Source organism: Argopecten irradians, chromosome 7 (assembly GCF_041381155.1).
Source record: "Argopecten irradians isolate NY chromosome 7, Ai_NY, whole genome shotgun sequence".
Taxonomy (NCBI): domain Eukaryota; kingdom Metazoa; phylum Mollusca; class Bivalvia; order Pectinida; family Pectinidae; genus Argopecten; species Argopecten irradians.
Window position 1 is genome coordinate 32,470,165 of NC_091140.1, and position 20,362 is coordinate 32,490,526.

The following is a 20,362-nucleotide window of genomic DNA, read 5'->3' on the forward strand; positions in this document are numbered from 1 at the left end:
AATATTACCTTTGAACTCGGACATGGCTGCATCAGCTTGGTCCCAGAAGTCCTGTCCCATGACTAAGTAATTGACGGTAACAAGGTATTCCTGGGTTATGGAATGTATGCGGTGGGGCACGCTCACACTACCTGGAGACGACATGGCATTAAGGGAGACAACCCCTCCACCCAGCTTAGAGGGCGTTACTTCATTGCAGCTTCCCTGTACAAAATGTATTATTGTTAATATACCACAAAGAATTGCACAAAAGAGAAAAGATATCTGCACTTCGTTTTTTTATTTCAAATAATTCTACCTCACAAAGCTTTTTATTCTTGGATTTGTCAGTGAGGCAAAAAGTGTTCTATAAACTAAAAGTTTCAGTAGTGAATAATACCTACACTAAATATTTTACACAAAAGGTTCGTAACAAACAAATCTGACATTGCTTTTCAATAAATTACCTTCTGTTAATCTTTATAACAAGGTTTTTTCTTTTGAGAGCTATTAAAAGCAGTATTTACCAGGAAATATTGAATACGTACCAGGGAGCCATTTGAGCCAACACTACCAGAAGGCGAGGGGGTGGGGGACATCGGTGAGGGGGTACCAGTCGTACGGGGCCAGCTTGACTGATGGGGAGAAGGAGCATGGGAAGGAGCCGGCGGAGCTTTGGATGCAACCTGAAACAAAAACAGGGAAACTACTGGGTAAATAGGAGTGAAATATAAAGACTTTTGGTAAACTTAATAAACAATTTGCCTTGTTTAAATCAAGACATTGCCACCATTTTTTTTTTTTTTTTTTTGGGCCAATATACTACTGATTTTATTTTCTTATCCATGTCTTATTAAAAATATTGTAAAAAGAAATATTCTCTCATAAAATGCAACCCATGCATAAACATGCAAGCCTGAAAATATGACTGATTGACAAATGACCAGAATCTATGAATTCAATCTGAATTAAAATGTTTTAAATATCATTTCTCTGCCTTTTTAATAACATATCAAATCAATTCCTCAATCATACAACAAAATTGGTTTTATAAAAACAAGTTACCTCCCCTACAACACAGGTTTGACCATGTTGTATATTGAGTTACCTTCCTTACGCTAGAACTCTCTTACCTTATTGTGCTCCTCTATGACCCTTTTGAATTTGAGCGCTTCTGCCTTTTTTAATTTGAATAATTTTTGGCATAACAACGACTGGATTCTAAAACTGTAAAAGAAAACTAAATTGTTAAAACATTGAACATGTCATTTATTTGCTACAAATTTAATTATTTATCCACCCACACTTCATTCATTTAAACACTTCAATGAAATCTTTTTGATAAATGATCAAATTAATGTACAGTTCTGGATATCAGTGAATTCATGTAAACTGACATAACGTTTGAAAGAGAAAACAACAGTGATGTACATAAAATGCGACAGACGGTAATTTGATATTTTACATTTAGACTACAATGCCTATCAACAACATATACTGATCATCATTAAAATAGATGATGCAAACTTAATCCACATCACTTTGATAACAACACAATGGACATTGTTTCTGCAGACTAATTTCATCTGTGTAGGTAACTAGCTTGTTACCATAGAAATGATAACAACAAATCAATATTTGGCACAAACAGGGAATGTTCATCTTATTCTCGTCCCAAATCAACATAAAGAACCGATATAGACAGGATAATCTGTTATTCTGAGGCAGTTTACCATGAGGAGTCTAAATATAGTAACTAACCATTAACCTATGAAGGTCATTGACAGGACATTAACTCAAATATGTTTTAAAACTTGCAAGAGTCCTGACATGAAACTGTTGACCTTTAACCCAACTTGGTGATCTTCAACTCAAGACATATACTAAGTGGCATGTTTTTCCTTTGTCTTATTTTTTTTTGGTAAAAAACACAGGTTGCAACATAAATTTCTGATCTACTGAAAGATATACATTTATTGTTATAACATGTCACAATAAAAACTCAGCACCAATCTAGGTTAAAGGTCTAGCTAACCCTGATGAAAATGGTTACTGCTTTATAATCCTGCTGATTTCCTTCAGTCCTCAGCTGGTTTAATACAGGGATGGATTTAATGCTGGCTAACTACTTTACTTGGTTAATGTAGTATGATCAGATTTCTGTACCTTAATACTGCTAGTTTTTTCTCCTTCTCAGACATGGAGTTGTCATTGGTGCTTCTAAACCTACATATATGCCTGAAATGAGAACAAAATTACAAAATGTTAAATTACTGTTGCCCAAAAAGCTATGCCGCTGGATGATTTTACATTTTAATTTCAACAAAAACGTTAGAAAATGCACTCGTAAAAATTGCAGTGCAGAAAAAACTGTATTCATTGTACTTGAATTGCCTCCTGCTGCTACAAGCTAATAGGCGATTACTCGGTTTGCTGCCCGACTTATAATTGATCATAAGCCGCTATCATTGATTTTCCCTGGCATGGCCCACAAATCTAGGCCCTGGGTACTTAATAGCTTGTATAAAGTCAGTTATAGGTCTGCTATTTCATTAGGAAGCGAACATCGGGTCCCTAAAAGACACCGTGTCTCCTTTTCCAATTGTGATGGAAGCCACAGGATGTATGTACTGAGTACAAAAACATGAATACATTTTCCTGAAATAAATTGCCGTCTGCTGCTGCAACTAATCATAGCACTATGACATGGTGGTGTTACTACTTCCATCTACTCTAACACACCATCCTTAAGGACTCTTTAAAACTATTTGCTTCGTGACTATATTGCGAGTTAAGTAATTAAAATTTCTCCATTACCATTTACAGGAAATACACTAGATGGATTTGAAACACCAGATAAGTGCACAAGTGCAATCTTATTAGATAGAAACAAACAAACAACATTCCAAGCTTAATTTTCAAACAAATGTTTCATTAGAACAATTATCATTTCTCCTACATACATAATTGATGTTGAAAAATAGTCTGTAGTTTCCCTACTAGAAAGACATCAATAAGAAATAGATGATGTAAGATCTGGCCAAGCTTATGAATAATAACAAATCTGTATGAGACTTTCCCTTCCTGTGATGATAATTGTATAATTTTGGCTCTCAATTAAGACAAAATAAATTTGTACAGTGCTTTAGTCCTCCCGTAAGAAAAAGACAAACTAGCTGCCTAGATTATGCCAGAATCTTGTGATCAAGAGTTGTCACCCCCTGGATTTAGAACTACTTACGTGATGAGTTTGAAGGTGTCCCGATACATTCTGTACATTCGGAACACATCGGACAGTTGGTCTCTTTCCATGGCATAGCCACACTGAATGAATGACAGAACAGCCTCCGTGTACATGAGAGATTTGGCCAGCTTGTCAGTCTGTTCAAAATAAATGCCAAAAGTTATCAACAGGCCAAATGCAACATCAGTAAAGTTTAATTCATAAAAGAATGGTGTTGCCAGCAATGAAAAATTAAGACTTAGCTAAAATTCATTGTGAGCAATGAATGTCACTGAATTTCTATTGATTGCATGGCTTCATTTGTATTTTTTTTGTTTGTTTTACACCTTTTTGATATTAATTGCATGGTTTCATTTCTATTTTTTTAATTTTTTAAAAAACTTTTTTTAGGTACATTGAATGATAATCTTTTGAATTACTGAATTGGTTTTTCATGATGGGTTTCAATTTTTGATATAATGACTTGAATATAAATATTGATAATAGACCTACCAGATTGTCAGCATCATGTTTGAGTTCTTTAGCTCTGCTCAGGAAAACATCTGCTGGGTCTAACCTGTTAACAAAAAATATAAAGATGTGATGGTATTTAAGTACCCTATGATCATACTTAACAAGTGACAGCATAAGCTTTGTGTCATGTGACAGTGTTTAAACAACTGATCTGAACCAATGGCAGTTAAGGTTTGTACTATGTGATCATGCTTAACAAGTGACAGCATGAGCTTTGTGTCATGTGACAGTGTTTAACTAACTGATGGTTAGATGTGTACCACCTGATCATGCTGAACCAATGACAGTATGAGATTTGTACCATGTGACACTGTTTAACCAATTGATTGTTAATAAGTGTCAGGTGATCCTGTGTAACCAATGACCTACCGATCTTCAAGGCGTCGTGGGTGGGTAGGCACATCTCCGTCACCCTCACGGTTGATGTTGTACAAGGTTTCAACAGACGACAGTTGTCCGTCACCACCAGGGGGCACTCCCATCTGATCATCCTGAAGAAAAATAACAAAACTTTTAGGTCGGTTCCAGTTGATGTCCAGATGACCAAATCAAATGTATCCTATCAAGACTGCTAGTTTCAGCATTTCATCCAAATACGTTTAAAACCCAAACATCCAAAACAAGATAAAAATTTCTTAAACACCACACATTGATGTTTTATAAATAGTATCAGAAGCATTACATATCAGCATATCTGTTATTTATTTGGTATGATTAGCTTAACGTCCTTGTAACAGCCAACGTAATGTAAGGATGTGTCAGGCTTAGACGGTGGTGGAAAGCCGGAGTACCTGTAGAAAACCACAGACCAGCAGTCAGTACCTGGTAACTACCCAAAATGGGATTTGAACCCGTGACCCAGAGGTGGGACACGTGTGAAAAAATGTTGTGATATCTTAAGCACTCGGCCACAACAGTCAGTATATTTACGATCTTAAGATATGTTTAATACGACCAAGTTGTGCACCATATATTCTATTTGTCATGGAGAACAACAATGGGCAAAGATGTTCCCTGTGAGGCTTGAGAAAAGCATTTGTGTTTCCTTGAATAGATAAAATGAATATGAAAATCCATTAAAGGAATATATGGAGGAATGGTGAGACTTTTACTACCTCTACACAGAAGCATTAGCAGCTAGCACAGAGTTACAGAGACACATGAAAGTCCAACAATGTTGTGCACCATATATTCTATTTGTAATATGACCTAGTGGTAATCATACACTTTATTTGCTCCATTAGTTGTCACAAGGATACAATCATTTTATATTTATTTCTTTGACTCTAAATCAGTTCTCATGCAAGCTAGCCAGCTATAAAAAAATCCTCATAGTTCCTAAGATGTGTGGACACATGCGGTAAACTCTACCATTACATGGAGAACAACAATGGGCAAAGATGTTCCCTGTGAGACTTGAGAAAAGCATTTGTGTTTCCTTGAATAGATAAAATGAATATGAAAATCCATTAAAGGAATATATGGAGGAATGGTGAGACTTTTACTACCTCTACACAGAAGCATTAGCAGCTAGCACAGAGTTACAGAGACACATGAAAGTCCAACAATGAAACGCCGACAATAAAACAGAATTGGAACTTTACAGCGAGACAATGCTCCCCATGGTGTAATTACAATCGTACAAAACACTCTGAATACTCCTGAGTAACTATACTAGATGATCTTCCACCAAAACATCACTCCATTGCCTAGTACCGAGTTAAAATAGCTTCTCCCAAATGACCATGATGCACAACTTGATAACAGACTACCAGGGTTCAATGAAGAGCGACCACCATCATCATCAACAGAAAAAACTTCACCTACTGAACAATAAAGCTTAGGACCATCAAACATGTTCAGGACATATTTCTCTCCGTGTGAACCATCGCAAGTGTTCTTCTACTAAGTTATGATGAGAAGTCAACAAATGAAAATCTGTAATGTCACTGACAAGAAATGTTCTGGCAAATGCATTGTATTTTATTTTTCTGAGAAACATACATTACATATCATATATACCAATCTTCTAAAGTAAAATAAATGTTACTGCTGAAACACATATATATATATAGTATACTCAGACAGACCCACTTAACTTTACTGCAGGGCTTTTTCTGCCTGAATTCAGAGGTGACCTTTTTTTTTAAAGGAAACAACAACAAATTGGGAAAGTAATTCCTGGGAGCAAGAGGTTTTGTTCAGGTTTTGAACTACAATTTCTATTGAGAATGTGGCACAATATTGACACCCCCTCCCCCTCAAATATCTACAAACCATGAAGGGGATATGACAATCAATTGTGGTTGGCTGTCACAAGAAAACAGTTTTTTGACCAGTGAAACTTGTGTTAGACCCCTGGAGGTGTGACAACTTGTCATGGAGCTGAAGCTTTCCGAGGTCAAATTGTCGCCATGCAGGTCAGTCTGTTACTAGGTCAATCACTGACGAAACCAACTGACCAGTACCAAATATAGCAAAGTATCCTTAGGGCAGAGTGATCAGACAGCAAAACATATCCACACTGGCTTTCCATGGAATACAAACTAGTCTGGGCCATCACCATGAAATGGTCAATTATATATAAGACTTCCTTACATAAAAACTTAAATGAAAATCTATCAATAATTAATGTAATTTATTATGCACTTTGAAAATTTGTTAAAAAATGCCCTTATATAGTATCATATTTGACCAATTGCAAAACCATCAAGACGCAAGATCAAAACTTAAACTTAGATTAAAATATTATCAAAAATTAAGGTACATATGATCTTAGGAAATTTGTTAAGATATGTCCTTATATGATATCAACTCCGAGACTAATTGCACATATAACATACAAGATAAAAAATTTAAATGTATTTCCAGATGAAATGGAGACAGGATGCGACACGTTCGTACGGTCATAGGGGAGCATATTACCACAAACATTATCAATTAATAAGCTCTGACGTCCACTGTTACAGCATCCTCCATACCAAACGCCCTGATAGGGACAGGATACAGACAGACAGGTCTAACTCAATAAACACTGATACACTGGCTCTAGGTGTCGGAGTTCATTACTGGGGTGGCGTCATTGACACTGTAACAAGTAGAATCCTACAGAATCTGACAGGGCTGGTGATAATTATATTCTGTTTAATAAGATATATATTGTCCAGGAAATATTTTCCTTTGAAATTTTGTTCATCAAGTTTAAGTCGGGATTTAATCTTGATTTTTATTTATCTATTCATAAATGTGTTATTGCAATGCCAAGATACTTAATAAAAAGGACACAATTTTTAAAGTATCAAAGGTAGCAGGACACAGAGAATAGTTCCAAGACTAAAACCAAAATCTAAATCTCAGATTTTTTCATTAATACAGAATTATAATTATCTTCATAAATTAAGATTTACAATTTTAATTGATCACACTTTATTAGCTTTTGCTATGTCACGGAAGACAAAAACTACATCCTGAAGATATAAAATGAAATCTATGTGGTTAATTGTCTTTAAAAACTGAATTTATACAACACTAGAAATTCATGACCTTCACCTAGTGACCTTTTGACCTCAACAAATCAATTCAAACTATGATTAAGTGTGAAAGTGTGGAAATCTTTATTATACAGACGATGTGTAAATATTTAACAGCATTATTCCCACAGGCACATTCAATCCTTCATGCATTTTTTTCTGTTCTACATCGGGGAATACAAGAAGAATCAGCTTTTCATCTTGCTAAAGCAGCAAGATGTGTTGAATATTTCTCTGACAAAATGTGCCTTGTGGATTTTCGGGAGCAATGTAGTGTGGTATGGTACTAAGTTATATGGCTAATGCCAAATATTTTTCAATTTTCTTCTTAATCAATATTGACATAATATTTACAATAAATATTAAGCAACGAAAATGAGCTATTCAAACCACAGATTTTTCACATTAAATCAAATAAAACATTTGATGACTTTATGATCTTAAACTGTATTTTTAAATGAGGAAATGATAAAATGATTAAATATTAAATTTTTAATTATTTTTGTAAAAACAAGAGGCCCATGGCCTTAATGGTCACCGGAGTGCTGATATAAAATGAAACAAAGACATATAAACACTATATATATTCGTTGGCCCATCAGGCCTTTGAAATCAGTCGGTGATTTTATGAATTTAAATTTATAATCTATGAAAAGTATTTGGTTCCATCAAATCTATGAATTCAGATTGACCTCTGACCTTCAATCATTACTAAACTATATTACAAATTGTCTATGATTGATCATCAAGTTTCATTAGTGCTTCCTGAACAAGACCTATTATCAGGACTAATACGATACATGTTATGATGAGACATGATAAGTGTTAGGTAGCTGACCAGACAAATGATCGTGGTACAAGTCCAGAGTTAATACTGTCGTCGTAGACAGGTATCAACGATGAGGTAGTGTTGCTGCTAGGCCTATAGGATGTCATATTAATCAGAAATGTGTCTAGGGGGCTCAAATATTGATCCCTAAAGGCCACGCTATGCTAGTTTCCGGTCGACACAAGCTCTCAACAGGACTCATCTCTCAGCCTCCGCAACAAACGAGACAATCAATTACAGAATTATCCGTAGTGTTGTAGGGTTCTATGTAGATGTAGTTTCCATTACTGTGTAGTAGCAGCTTCATGGAAACCCCAGAACACTCATCCATTTATCAGATGTCAATTCACAATCAATATCTAACTAGTCTTTTGTGTCTATAGTTCCTATCAAAATTGAAGCGGAGTGATCCTGCTGTGATTTTTAATGCCGAGGAGGTCTCGAACATGCACATCTTTATCTCTGCTAGACATTTTGGTATTAATCTCTCCGTTTTAATGATTTTTTTTCTTTCTCTACACTCAATGTCTGTACCTAGAATCCTCTTTGGAATGTGATTTAAATTTTCAGCTTTGTAGACATGTAATTTATTTTCTTGACATATCATCGTATATCTTCCCAGTTTATGGAATATTTCTGTCAGTTTTCTTCCTGTCCTGGGTGTATAACCGTGCTTTCACCCATCAGTTTTGAGACATAAAGAATAATGCGACAAATATCAGAAATTATATTTTTTCTGACGTTCTACGAAATCATTAAATACAAAGTTAAGAAATGTTCTATGAAATGATTAAATGCAAAGTAAAGAATCTAATATATTTATATTAAATCTTAATAGTCACAATTCTTGAAAACTCCATCAATTTTTCATTTTCTCAATTTTATCTAGTCTGACATATAAGCAGCAAATAAGTTATTGGTCTCTAATAAGCCTACTTGTTTTCCTACATTGTCAAATTTAACCATCAGCTAACTGATTCACAAATCAAATAAGCCTTTTGTCCACAATGGTTCATAAATACGATTTATTCTCAATAAGACCTTCCTGTAATCAAACATTTATGAAGATCAATTTTAACATGACAGTTGATTGTATCAAATGATTTATCGGTATCAACATGTAACAGCTATCATTGAAACACTATTCTCTGAACAAATGTTGTTCTAATCATGGAACACAGCCTGAACAGGCAGATAACCCACTTGTTTCCTATTCCAGCTATAACTAGATAAAAGAATTAGGATAAAACGTCTGTGGTTTTAAGACCCCATGGGTATAGCACTTTGAATGACTAGTTTTCACAGGGTATCACAATAATCTCATGCCTCGACAGATATAACGTTACCGCTCTGTAATTTTTTTTCTTTACAAGTCTCAGACTTGTGATGTAGACTTCTGCAAAACTAGGTCACTAGACATCGTGATGAATTATAACTTGGAGAAAGTTAACAGTAAAATGCAATAAAACTTGTCAAAATACATATCAAATTTTTTTGACGAACATACATTCAGTACAAAACTATTACATGTTCTCTGATGTCTAATCAAGTCCGTGTTTATTGTTTAATAAGTTACATTAAACATTACACAATACATAATTCTTCTGGAAAAACAATTACTGCAGGTAAATGACGTATATTCATAGAAAAAAAGGTTTTTGCTATTTAAAGCACAGCAAACACAATAGCCTGTCATGCTTATAATCTAATTACGACTATGAAATTATCAAAAACCATTTTTCCATATTTAGAACACAAAACAAACGGATATATTGATAGATGTAATCAATTAACTGTCAAATAAATTATCTTCAACAATGGTAGGCATCTAATAAACTTAACTTCAAATTTAGAAATAGTCAATATATATTTAATTTATTTTCTTTCTACAAAAATCTTTCTGAATTTTTTTTATATACCATATATATATTTTGATGAAACTTACTATGACATTGTGGAATTTCCATCATGATTTTTTTTTTCTTTCACAACTATTCCGTATCTAATTAAAATGAAACTTTATAAAGTAGTATTTTCCAATGAATTACCTTCTTATGACACATGGAATTAAATATTACAAGGCTTAAACGAGGCTTTATGTATAGCTTAATTTCAATTTGTTTGTTTATTTTATGTCCTATTAACAGCCAAGGTAATTTAAGGATATGATAGGTGTAGGAGGTAAAAGAAGCCAGAACACCAGAAAAAAACCCACTGACCTACAGTCAGTAGTTTGCATCTCCATCAGATAGGATTTGAAATGGAAAGCCAGAGATAAGGGGTATCTGGTAATATGTTCTGTCCCTCTTTTAGTTGAGAAACCTTACAACCTATTGACAACTAAAAAGCTGACTTGTCACGTCCATGACAAAAAAATTCTGATGATGGTGGGCTAATAAAGGTTAACTACGGCTGTCTTCTTACCTTGTCATCAAAGTCGGACTTGCTGGCATCTTCTAATGGTTGAGACTTGAGGTGCGTGGGATTGGTGAGTTTGTTAGTGTTATGATGACTAGATTCATTGACACTAGAATGGCACTCGCCGCTATTCGACCTTGACCTTGTTGGGTGTTTTCTGTCCCACTCATGATCATCAGTGTGACTTCGCTTCCTAAAACAAAATTTAGAGTTATCCCTCTATGGACTAAGATTTTAGTTATGAAGAATTTTGAAAAGTTATAATCAAAGTTAGGACAAGAATAATATATTCTCAAAACTATTCAAAGATAGATATCAAAACTTTTCTTGAATATCTTTATAGAAGTGAATGAAGAATAAATATTGGGTTATGGTAAGAAGAAGCTCCACCTGGAAAAGAACCATCACTTTTTTTAAGGGAGACATTTCACATTTATAACAAATCTAAGGATCACAATACATTTTATCATTGTGATATTTGAATTCCCAGAGTAAAACACAGTATAGGACGACTTACTCCTTTTGACCAGTCGAGTCCTGATTAGACTTCCTGTGGTGACTAGACCTATGGCTGCTGCCTTTTTGACGTTTACTGCTGCTGGCTACCACATCTCCGTGATCCGCCTCAGACTTGCGTTTTTTGTGAAGTTTACGGTGACTATTTGCAACACTGTTAGAGGATTGATGAGAAGAAAATGAGGAGTCAAGTTTACTCTCTGGTGTACCAATGTTCACTTCACTGTCAATCAGTTCCTTATTGATATCACTTTCTGAATCCAAGCGTGGTTTCCTGGATTCAGTATTGGGGAGATCAGTGCCGGACTTTCGCTTGTCCGCTTTTTTCTTGGCTTCAATAATATGACTAACAAGAGCCCAATCTAACCTTACAACAATACTTGGCCTGCCGTCCTTATAGGAAAGGGCATCCAGTATCTTTGATTTGTCCTTCTCTGGAGACGGGATAATCTTGGGTTTATCCGGCACTGTCGGTAAAGGAGATAGCAGTGTGTCGTTCCTGCCAAACTCCTCCAAAATCTCATTCATACTATTCTTGTCAAAACTTGTATTGCTATTATTCATTTTTTCGTAGGGTTTCATCGGCGCCACTACTGCGATGGGCGGGGCCGTAGCCTCGCTTACTTTATGCTCCTTAACGTCTTTCTCTTCATTATGCTTCATGGCACGGCCTTTCTTTGAGGACTTCTCCTTTGAAGAGGAGCGGCCATATTTTGGCGGTTTAGTTTGACTATTGCTACTGTTAGACTTAGAATCAGATTTGCTCTCCTTTTTACTACCTTTAGAAGACTTCTTCTCCTTAGTTTTGGAATCATGACGGCTGTTGAAGTCAAGCTGCGTAGACACAAGGGAGACATCCTTAGAACTAAACTTGGCATTAGGATCAGCACTTTTTTCCGGTGTGACACTTAGGATGTCGACGTCCATATTTTCATCGTCCTCATCCATAACCATTTGTATTGCTGGAACAATAGGCGGTGTAACCACCTCTTCCACTTCCTCGTCCTCATTAGCATCGTTATTATTATTATTATCATTATCATCATCATCATCATCCTCATCACTTGTGTCAATGAACACTTTAGATTTATGTATTTTGGAATTTTTCTTTCTCTGATCACTCTGAGATGTTGATGCTTTTTTCTTGGCTTTCTCCTTTTTGGAAGAATCGTTAGGAGGACGACCTCTATTACTAATTTTTGACCCACTTTTCCTACTCGTGTGTTTTGACCCTCTCCCTGTAGAGGAAGCACCAGGTGATTTACTGGAATTCCGCACATTTCCACTTGAAACACTATTTTTAAACTTTTTCGTCACTATTTTGTTTATACTTTCATCTGTATCATAATCATCGTCATCATCATCAGCATCACCATCATCTTTCGAATCAGGTTTTATGAATTCGTTGAGGAGATTGTCAATAACTTCCTTATTTGGATCCTCCTTATATGGACTGGAGCGGACTAACGAGTTTGAGGCCAGGGTAGGGACAGATTGGGTCGGAGGCATAAACGTCCCCAAAGCCCAGCTTGTTTTCTTCTGTAAGATAAACAAACAATAATCAGACAACAAACAAACATCTTTTGTCTTTCTTTTGTTTTACTTAAATTATGAAGCGAAAAACAGAATGTTCTCCTGGGAAAATGATGAAATAAGCATATCAAATTTTTGCAGTGATTTGCTGCTAAGTAATTGATTTATCAACATATTCTCATATTGTAGATCTACTTACTACAAACAATTTTTCATTCATCATTAAGCATGTTAACTACTATGAATAATCAAATGAAATAATTTGTTTTAATTTCAAAAGACAGCTTGCAATAAGATTTTTGTATTGAAAAAAAGTCCATCAATATTAACTGAAGCAAGGTTGTTTTTAATTTGACTAACATCATATTTTTATTTGCTATTACATACTTTTTAAAAACTTGCAAAAAAAGCAATCAATTTTGATCAGACAGAATGAATGTGCCTGGGTCCACCATAAAATTTTAAATAAAACCTGGAAGAATACAGAATATGAGCCCGAGTGAATGAACTATTTTGACATTTATTCTTGTTTCCGAGAAGCTGGTATAAAGCTAGAAGCAGGTCATGGATCAATGCATCATATCCGTGGGGATCTGTCCAATCAATACTTCCGCCTTGCCCCTATCATAGAATTCATCGCAGTAAAACGACAAGGCAAAAAGGCCTTTGTAACAGTAAATAATACAATGACAAAATACCCCATGTGTAACTCGATTTGTGGATTGATTACACAAATTTAACGCCTGTAGGTCAAGTCCTCAAAACAGGTTATGTTTTTATAAACTAATTCTACAATGTTTGTTTTTTTAAGATAGGAAATAAATGTCAGACATGGTGCTTGTCATTCTATTATGTCAAAGCTAGCTAAGGTTTTCATAGACATGTAAAACGGCATTTTTAAAATTTTTTTTTTTCAAAGATAGAAAGGAAACAGTTTCATTTTTCAGTGAAAGCTTTACATTTTTCAGTGAAAGCTTTACCAAACATGTAATTAAACTTACCTTGTATTTCTCGATGCTTAGCTAGTACTTAAATCATTTTATAACCACTGTCATAATCAACAAAAATTTTCACATCCTACTATTATAACAGTTATATGGTCTCGTAACCATACTTTTGTTTTAGTATTACAGCAATAATTTGCTTTATAAAATATTTTCGTAACGAAACATATTAATGCATATTCTGTAAAAGGATCTCTAAAATACCTATGCAGCTATCTTCCTTTGAAATAAACATAAATTTGATAGCAATCAGACAGTGCCTTCACATGAAAAGTCAAAATAAAATAAATTACACGGAACAGTTTTATATTTGTTTTTATATGTAGAATCCCATTTCCCATTTCATAGAACACCTGTTCAAATGTTGAATGTCAATAAAAAGATATTCATATTCATCAAAACAATGTTTACTTCAAAATGATTACTGAACTACCAGAAATGTTCTGTACACAATCAGTGCATGTGCTTGCTAGCTGCAACCATATGTAGAAAGCATTTTTTTTGTTCAAAATGCAATACAAACATTTTTTAATATTGCAAAATTATGAAATATCAAAGTTTGCAAACAAAAAAGAAAATTTATTTTATATTGAAATACACAACTTGCTCCAGTACTTTTCCGGAATTCCTAACCAACTTGCCATATAATGGTGAATTTTTCACATCATAAAATTTAAATGATCTTTGAAAACATTTTTTTTTCTAGGCGTGTAGAATTTCTGTAGAACTGCACTTTAAGCAGAGACCACCCTATCAGAGGTACAAGTCGGCCTTAAAGAGGATATAAACCAAGGTCCTTAAGGACCACCCAAATACTGGCACCGCCAACAGATACGGGAGGTAATACTCCCAAAATATAACCACAGTCTTGTCTGTTTCATCTTCTGTAGTCTATCATTAATGATTTAATTTGCTTTAAGTATTTTTATAATTTGTTGTTGTTGATTTTTGAGATAAAATGTAATACTTATCGACATTAACACAACTTAAATAGTCCTTTTTTTACTTAAGATAAACTTTATGTCTTGAATTAACATACAGATTTATTTTTTTACGATATTACTTGTTAAAATTTGCATACTATTTTTCCTTTGAGATTGTCATAAAATTACAGGCTTTAATCAAATTTAATTAGTCTTTTTTTTTTTTTTTTTTTTTTTAATGTGAGTTTTGCACACATCATGATGATTTAACCAATGATACCTACACACAAGGGCAGATAAAGATAACTCTATTATCACTCAGGAAACAAATTGCATAAAACAGAGAACCAGATGTGTTAGAGAGTAAGCATCTCCTGTATGACTCTCAATAACTATTTGACACACTATATCGTACCGGTTCCTGGGGAGGGGGAGGTGATTTGATTGGTGGGGTTTTGGGTCTTTCCGTCTTCTCAATTTCATCTTGGTTGTCGGCCTCGGAGCCTGGACTATCACTATCTGACCCACTGGTATCCGATTCCTCCTCCGACTCATCACTGCTAGATCCACTACTGGATGTGAACATCGGATCAGATCTACAAAACACAAAAATTCCATCATGTTACAATGTCATGTACAATTTCACTTAATTAAGATATTATAGACATTGTCAGGTTCATCCTAAGAGCTTTTTAGATATGAACCCATACACTTAATGCTCTGAACCTAGCCTTTACACTTTAAATTATCCAGCTTAGTTATGTTTATATACATTTTACACCCTGAACATATTTTGAGAATATTGTAACGCCCTGAACTCAGCTCGTTTATGCTTGTGTATAATTTACACCCTGAACCCCACTGGTTTGTTTGTGTATAATTTATGCCCTGAACTCTGCTCATTTATGTTCATGAACATTTTACGCCCTGAACCCAATTCCTTTATATTGGATGTATTCCATGCCCTGAACCCAGCTCATTTATGGTTGTGTATATTTTTACTTTCAGAACTCAGCTCGTTTATGTTTGAGTATATTTTTACGCTCTGAACCCAGCTCATTTATGTTTGTGTATATTTTTACGTTCAGAACTCAGCTCGTTATGTTTGTGTATATTTTTACGTTCAGACCTCAGCTCGTTATGTTTGTGTATATTTTTATGCTCTGAACTCAGCTCGTTTATGTATAACACAGGTGACAGGTGTACAGCATTTTTTCTGCCATGAGCAGATTTTTTTTTTTTTATCTTCTTTCCGGATCAAAATAACTTCCATTCCACTTTAAGTCAGACATGCTTGTTTAGCTAATTATAACCAAGAGAAACACAACAGCATGAACATGTTGTGTAACAAGGTAGTTAAGTCAGCAAGTGAGAGCATCAAAGATTTTACAGTATGTCGAATCGACCCATCAAACGGTTATCAGACCATACTGATTAAAACACAACTATGTATATAATTATAAACAAGAAAATCCCATCATGGTAAAATTTCACAATGTTTTGGCATCAAAGAAAATAATAGCTAACTTTTGAGGAAAATCGCTGAATCCTCCATAACTAATGTATTTTAAAGTAATTTCAGACATTTCATGAATTCAATTTTTCTATATTTCAAAATAAAATTATGTATTACAGCTAAACAGCTGGAAAAAGACATATGTTTGTTAGAAGAAAAAAATCATTTCTTTTTGAATCACCAATTTTATAAGCTCAAGTGCAAGATCTCGCCTGTATACATACCATCATACATACAAGAAAATTGCATCTAGGTAGACATAAATATCACTGTATACTAAAAGTTTATATACACATATGTTTCTGGTTTAAATAAAAAGCATTAGTTGGAGAGTGTCCAATGAAAATAGACTTAAATGGCCCATAAATCTTGAACAGACCTTAAATCTTGAACAGACCTGATTTTGTGTTGGTGTTTATATATCAATTACCTGGTGTAACACCATAGTACATTCTCCACAGATACCATTACAAATGTATCAAAGCACTTGTAAATCTATACCAAGGTAAAGTTCACCCTCTACTGGTATACTTAGTTTGGTTTGATTTTTGCTTATGTTCTTACAACTAGAGCTATTTAAGTAGGTTTGGTTTTGAAGGTTGAGGAAGGCTGGAGTTCTGGGAAAAGAAACACCAACCTACAGACTGTAACTGGTACTGTATGCTCTCACAGGCACCTCAACTTGATATGAATTCACCAATGCTGCCTGGTAGGAGGGCAAATGTTACAAATCAGACACCTTAACTACTTCGCTAGCGCTGCCTTGTGGTAGAGGGCCAATAGTACATACATAATCAGACACCTTCACATCCATGCTATGCTAGTTTATGACAGATTTACAAGTTTTTAATCAAAGCATTGACCATACATGTTTATGAAAAGGTACATGTAAAGTAAATATAGCTGCATGTAAATCTAGGGGCCATTTTGGCCTATTGGTAAAGATGTCAGGCCATATAACCACAAGGCATTTCAGTGTGGCCAGTTGCCAGGTACTGACCACTGGTCAGTGGTTTCTCAACCATCAAAACTTGGCATGTCTTTTAATAGGACATTAAAAAAATAAAACCAACTTAATCAAAATTTCAACAATTTTGTTTCTGTGTATCAATCTGATCATACACTAAATCGTCACCAGACAATGATAATGCTTATTTGTATCACAGAAGGAAGAGGAAGTAAAGTTTCATAAAATTGGTTGTATGCCAATATTCATGCATACATTCATGACAGAGCGAGGTTCCAGTAAATCCTTTTTCCATCCTAATACATGTAATGTTAATGCCTTCTTATCGAAAAATTTCTAATATAACTGTAGTGAAATAATCCATCCAAAAAACATCCATAAATTAGCCAATGAAACGTAAAATTACCCTAAACCCATTAATCAGTTCAACTTAAGACTACAAACTATAATCACAAAAAAAAAAAAACCAAACCAATCCAAAAACAACCTAAGATAATTTAGGTGTTTTTTCACAATGTCACAGGTTAATCTTCTTTCAAGTCATGTTACAAAAAACGTTCGAGAATGATCAGCCATTTGCAATATGAAATTCCTCCCTGCAGCTCTTATCACCATCACGAGACAATGCAACTGTTTTTCTCCATTATGTAAACTCTGACAACAATGTCGACCAACCAAATAATATCATTCCATACAAGGCAAATGACATTTGGGTTTACTGAAATACAGAACAGTCGATCCAGGAGATCAATTACTATAAGCTGACTTCCTCTCTACTGTCTCCGGCAAGGCTAATATGTTTTGGTCTATTGGAAGGTAAAGATACACAAATGATTTATCCCACATTTAATACTTACTTGCACTCAAGTCTTGCACGAAACAACCCCTTCAGCTTATAACAAGATATATCCATCATTTTAGCATGTAACTCATTTAAAAAAAAAAAAAAAAAAAAAAATTCCCTTTAAAACTTTGAAAGCCTTTTTTCTGCAATGGAAACTGCAAAAATGTCAAGATAATTTTGGGTCCATTTAATGTGGCTTTGCAGGAAGGAAATTTGTGTTATTTCCAATAACATTTCAATTGCTGGAATAAAGATATATGAAATCAGTAAAAGTAACGATTAAAAAAATATCACACTAAATCATGTTGAAATAAAATTGAGAACTTTTCTGATTACTCTGATAAAATAATTTGATATTCTAGTCATGTTGGAACAGAACAAATCCATTTTAATACAACTTGCAGACAACTTAAACTGCCCAACACTAACTGTCTACATGACTCGGCAATAAACCCCGTCATCGATTATGAATCTCCAGACATGATCTATAAACAACTCCAAATAAATCTAATCCGCCATTCAGGTCAGGCTCCTCAAACAACAGTGGCTTTTGTGGCTGAAACTGATGACAGGTCGGGGTAAGAAAACCCCACAACATCATATGACAGTTTTTTCCCCTTCTTTTATTGCATTCAAGAGTCAATAATTTACATACCAAATTCTGAATAATAATCTTTTCAACTTAATAGCTATATACAACTAAATAGCTCAATATTATCAAAATATGCAATTTGATAGTGAAAAGTTCGTAATTCTGCATTTTTCTTCCAAAAATGAGGCAAAAAAACACAAAAGGTAACAAAAAACCTCAAGAACAGCTTCTGAATAAGAAGTATTTATGCAGCAAAACCTGTCATAGTGACCACCTTTATACAAAGACCACTTGTCATGACCCACTTACACAATTGTCCCTGTATATAATGTCCAATTTGGCTATAATGCCCATTTTTTTCTGTACCTTTGGGTAGTGATTATAGACAGGTTTGACTGTACATTGTGCTACCACATACATACCAGCATCAAACAGCCCATTACATTTGGTTGAAGACGCAATTTGTCTATTGAAGTTTAAGATGGGTTTGTGTTTCCACTGTATTGATTATAGTAAAAGGAAACAGCAGCTCATATACAGAATCCAGAATAACACCAGCAGATTCAGCTCCAACTTAATTAGAGTTTCTAGGAACAGATATTTTATGGTGGTTAATTAAGACATAAAAGTAACTATCTGTTGTTGTGAAAGATCTTTTTAAATATCATTTGAATTTTTATCTCGCCTTATTCTTGTTTTCAAACCTTTACCAGAACTTGGAAATGATAATTTCAAGATGGTATACACCTTCAAATCTAAAGACAAATTATTCCTAAATGATATATCATGTGACTCATTGGCACAGAGAAAATGTTCCAAAGTATCCATAATATCATGTTTTTATGAGAAGTTAATTATAGACACTTAGCGTGATAATTCGTCCTTTGTCTCTGCCTCACAGAATTTCCAGCAATTTGCACAAAAAAATGTGTGTAGGTGGGCCAATGATAACTTGATACATTAAATACACACAGAAAATGATTTGGTATGCTCAGCATTTCCTAGTCAGGTAGTTCAATATTCACACTGGAAGACCAAGTTGATGACATTTAACTGAGCCGTTTTTGTGATGGTCCATGTTGATTATACATTGTTGTGCACAGACCAAATTTCCAGTTACACACATATCTACCAAACAGGTTGGACTACTGACCGAATTTTTATTAAGAAATTTTTAACTTGTCTTTCAACTCTCAATGTCCTTTTCTTTTAAGGTTAAGTCAATTTTTTTGTATTTTTTCCCCTCTACTTCTTTAGAATTTTATAAGGTAGTGACCTGTTCTCTGACTAATAAATTGAAATGTTAGAAACTTTCATGCACCCAAAAGATGATCAAAGACAGTAAATGTCATTTGAAGCTTTAGTTTTTGATGATATTTATCTAAAATGTCTGTTAGTTGAAAGTTATTTCTCTAGAAAACATGTAACAATCTCTTTTCTTTTTAATTTCAACCCTTAACGCCCTTCTGCTATCTGTTAAAAGGTACTGTGTCAAATGCTCCAGAGTAAAGTTTAATGCTGAATATGCCATTTCATAAAGTTTATCGCACATTCTTTTAATTTTCTTTTTCAAACTCCTGTAGCCTGATGTGAGTTAATTAATCAAATGAGACGGTTACAGATGGTATACAGATGGTATACTGTTTACATGAAAGGTCTGTCAACGTGTCAGGGGAAAAAAACCATGGAGAAATTCACCAAATAACCTTAATGTTAAGAAAGCCACATTTAAGACTGAAACCGGAGCTCTCTGAACTAGTAAACTTACTAAAAGTGATTTTTCTTTAAGGATATTCTAGTAGATTTGTTATCGGACATAGACCATTATTCACTATTCAGCCAAAATGTACCTATCATGCTATACCACACTAATTTGTAATAAAGTGCTTCCCCCTTCACTTACCAAGTTGCGCCCTGTTGCCATATTGACAAAGTTGCCCCCTGTTGCCATATT

General features: G+C 34.4%; 1 protein-coding gene across 1 annotated transcript in view; it reads right to left on the bottom strand.

Moving 5' to 3' along the window:
- LOC138328182 (AF4/FMR2 family member 3-like) overlaps nucleotides 1-20,362 on the bottom strand; it is a 101,347-nt gene that overhangs the window by 5,163 nt on the left and 75,822 nt on the right. Inside the window, exons 10-19 of the mRNA XM_069274858.1 lie at nucleotides 14,905-15,085; nucleotides 11,031-12,568; nucleotides 10,520-10,706; nucleotides 4,106-4,227; nucleotides 3,716-3,779; nucleotides 3,221-3,360; nucleotides 2,146-2,217; nucleotides 1,113-1,206; nucleotides 528-665; nucleotides 9-204 (exon numbers count right to left, since the gene is read on the bottom strand). Of these exons, the coding sequence (XP_069130959.1) occupies nucleotides 9-204; nucleotides 528-665; nucleotides 1,113-1,206; nucleotides 2,146-2,217; nucleotides 3,221-3,360; nucleotides 3,716-3,779; nucleotides 4,106-4,227; nucleotides 10,520-10,706; nucleotides 11,031-12,568; nucleotides 14,905-15,085 (2,732 nt within the window). The remainder of the gene's footprint in view (nucleotides 1-8; nucleotides 205-527; nucleotides 666-1,112; nucleotides 1,207-2,145; nucleotides 2,218-3,220; nucleotides 3,361-3,715; nucleotides 3,780-4,105; nucleotides 4,228-10,519; nucleotides 10,707-11,030; nucleotides 12,569-14,904; nucleotides 15,086-20,362) is intronic.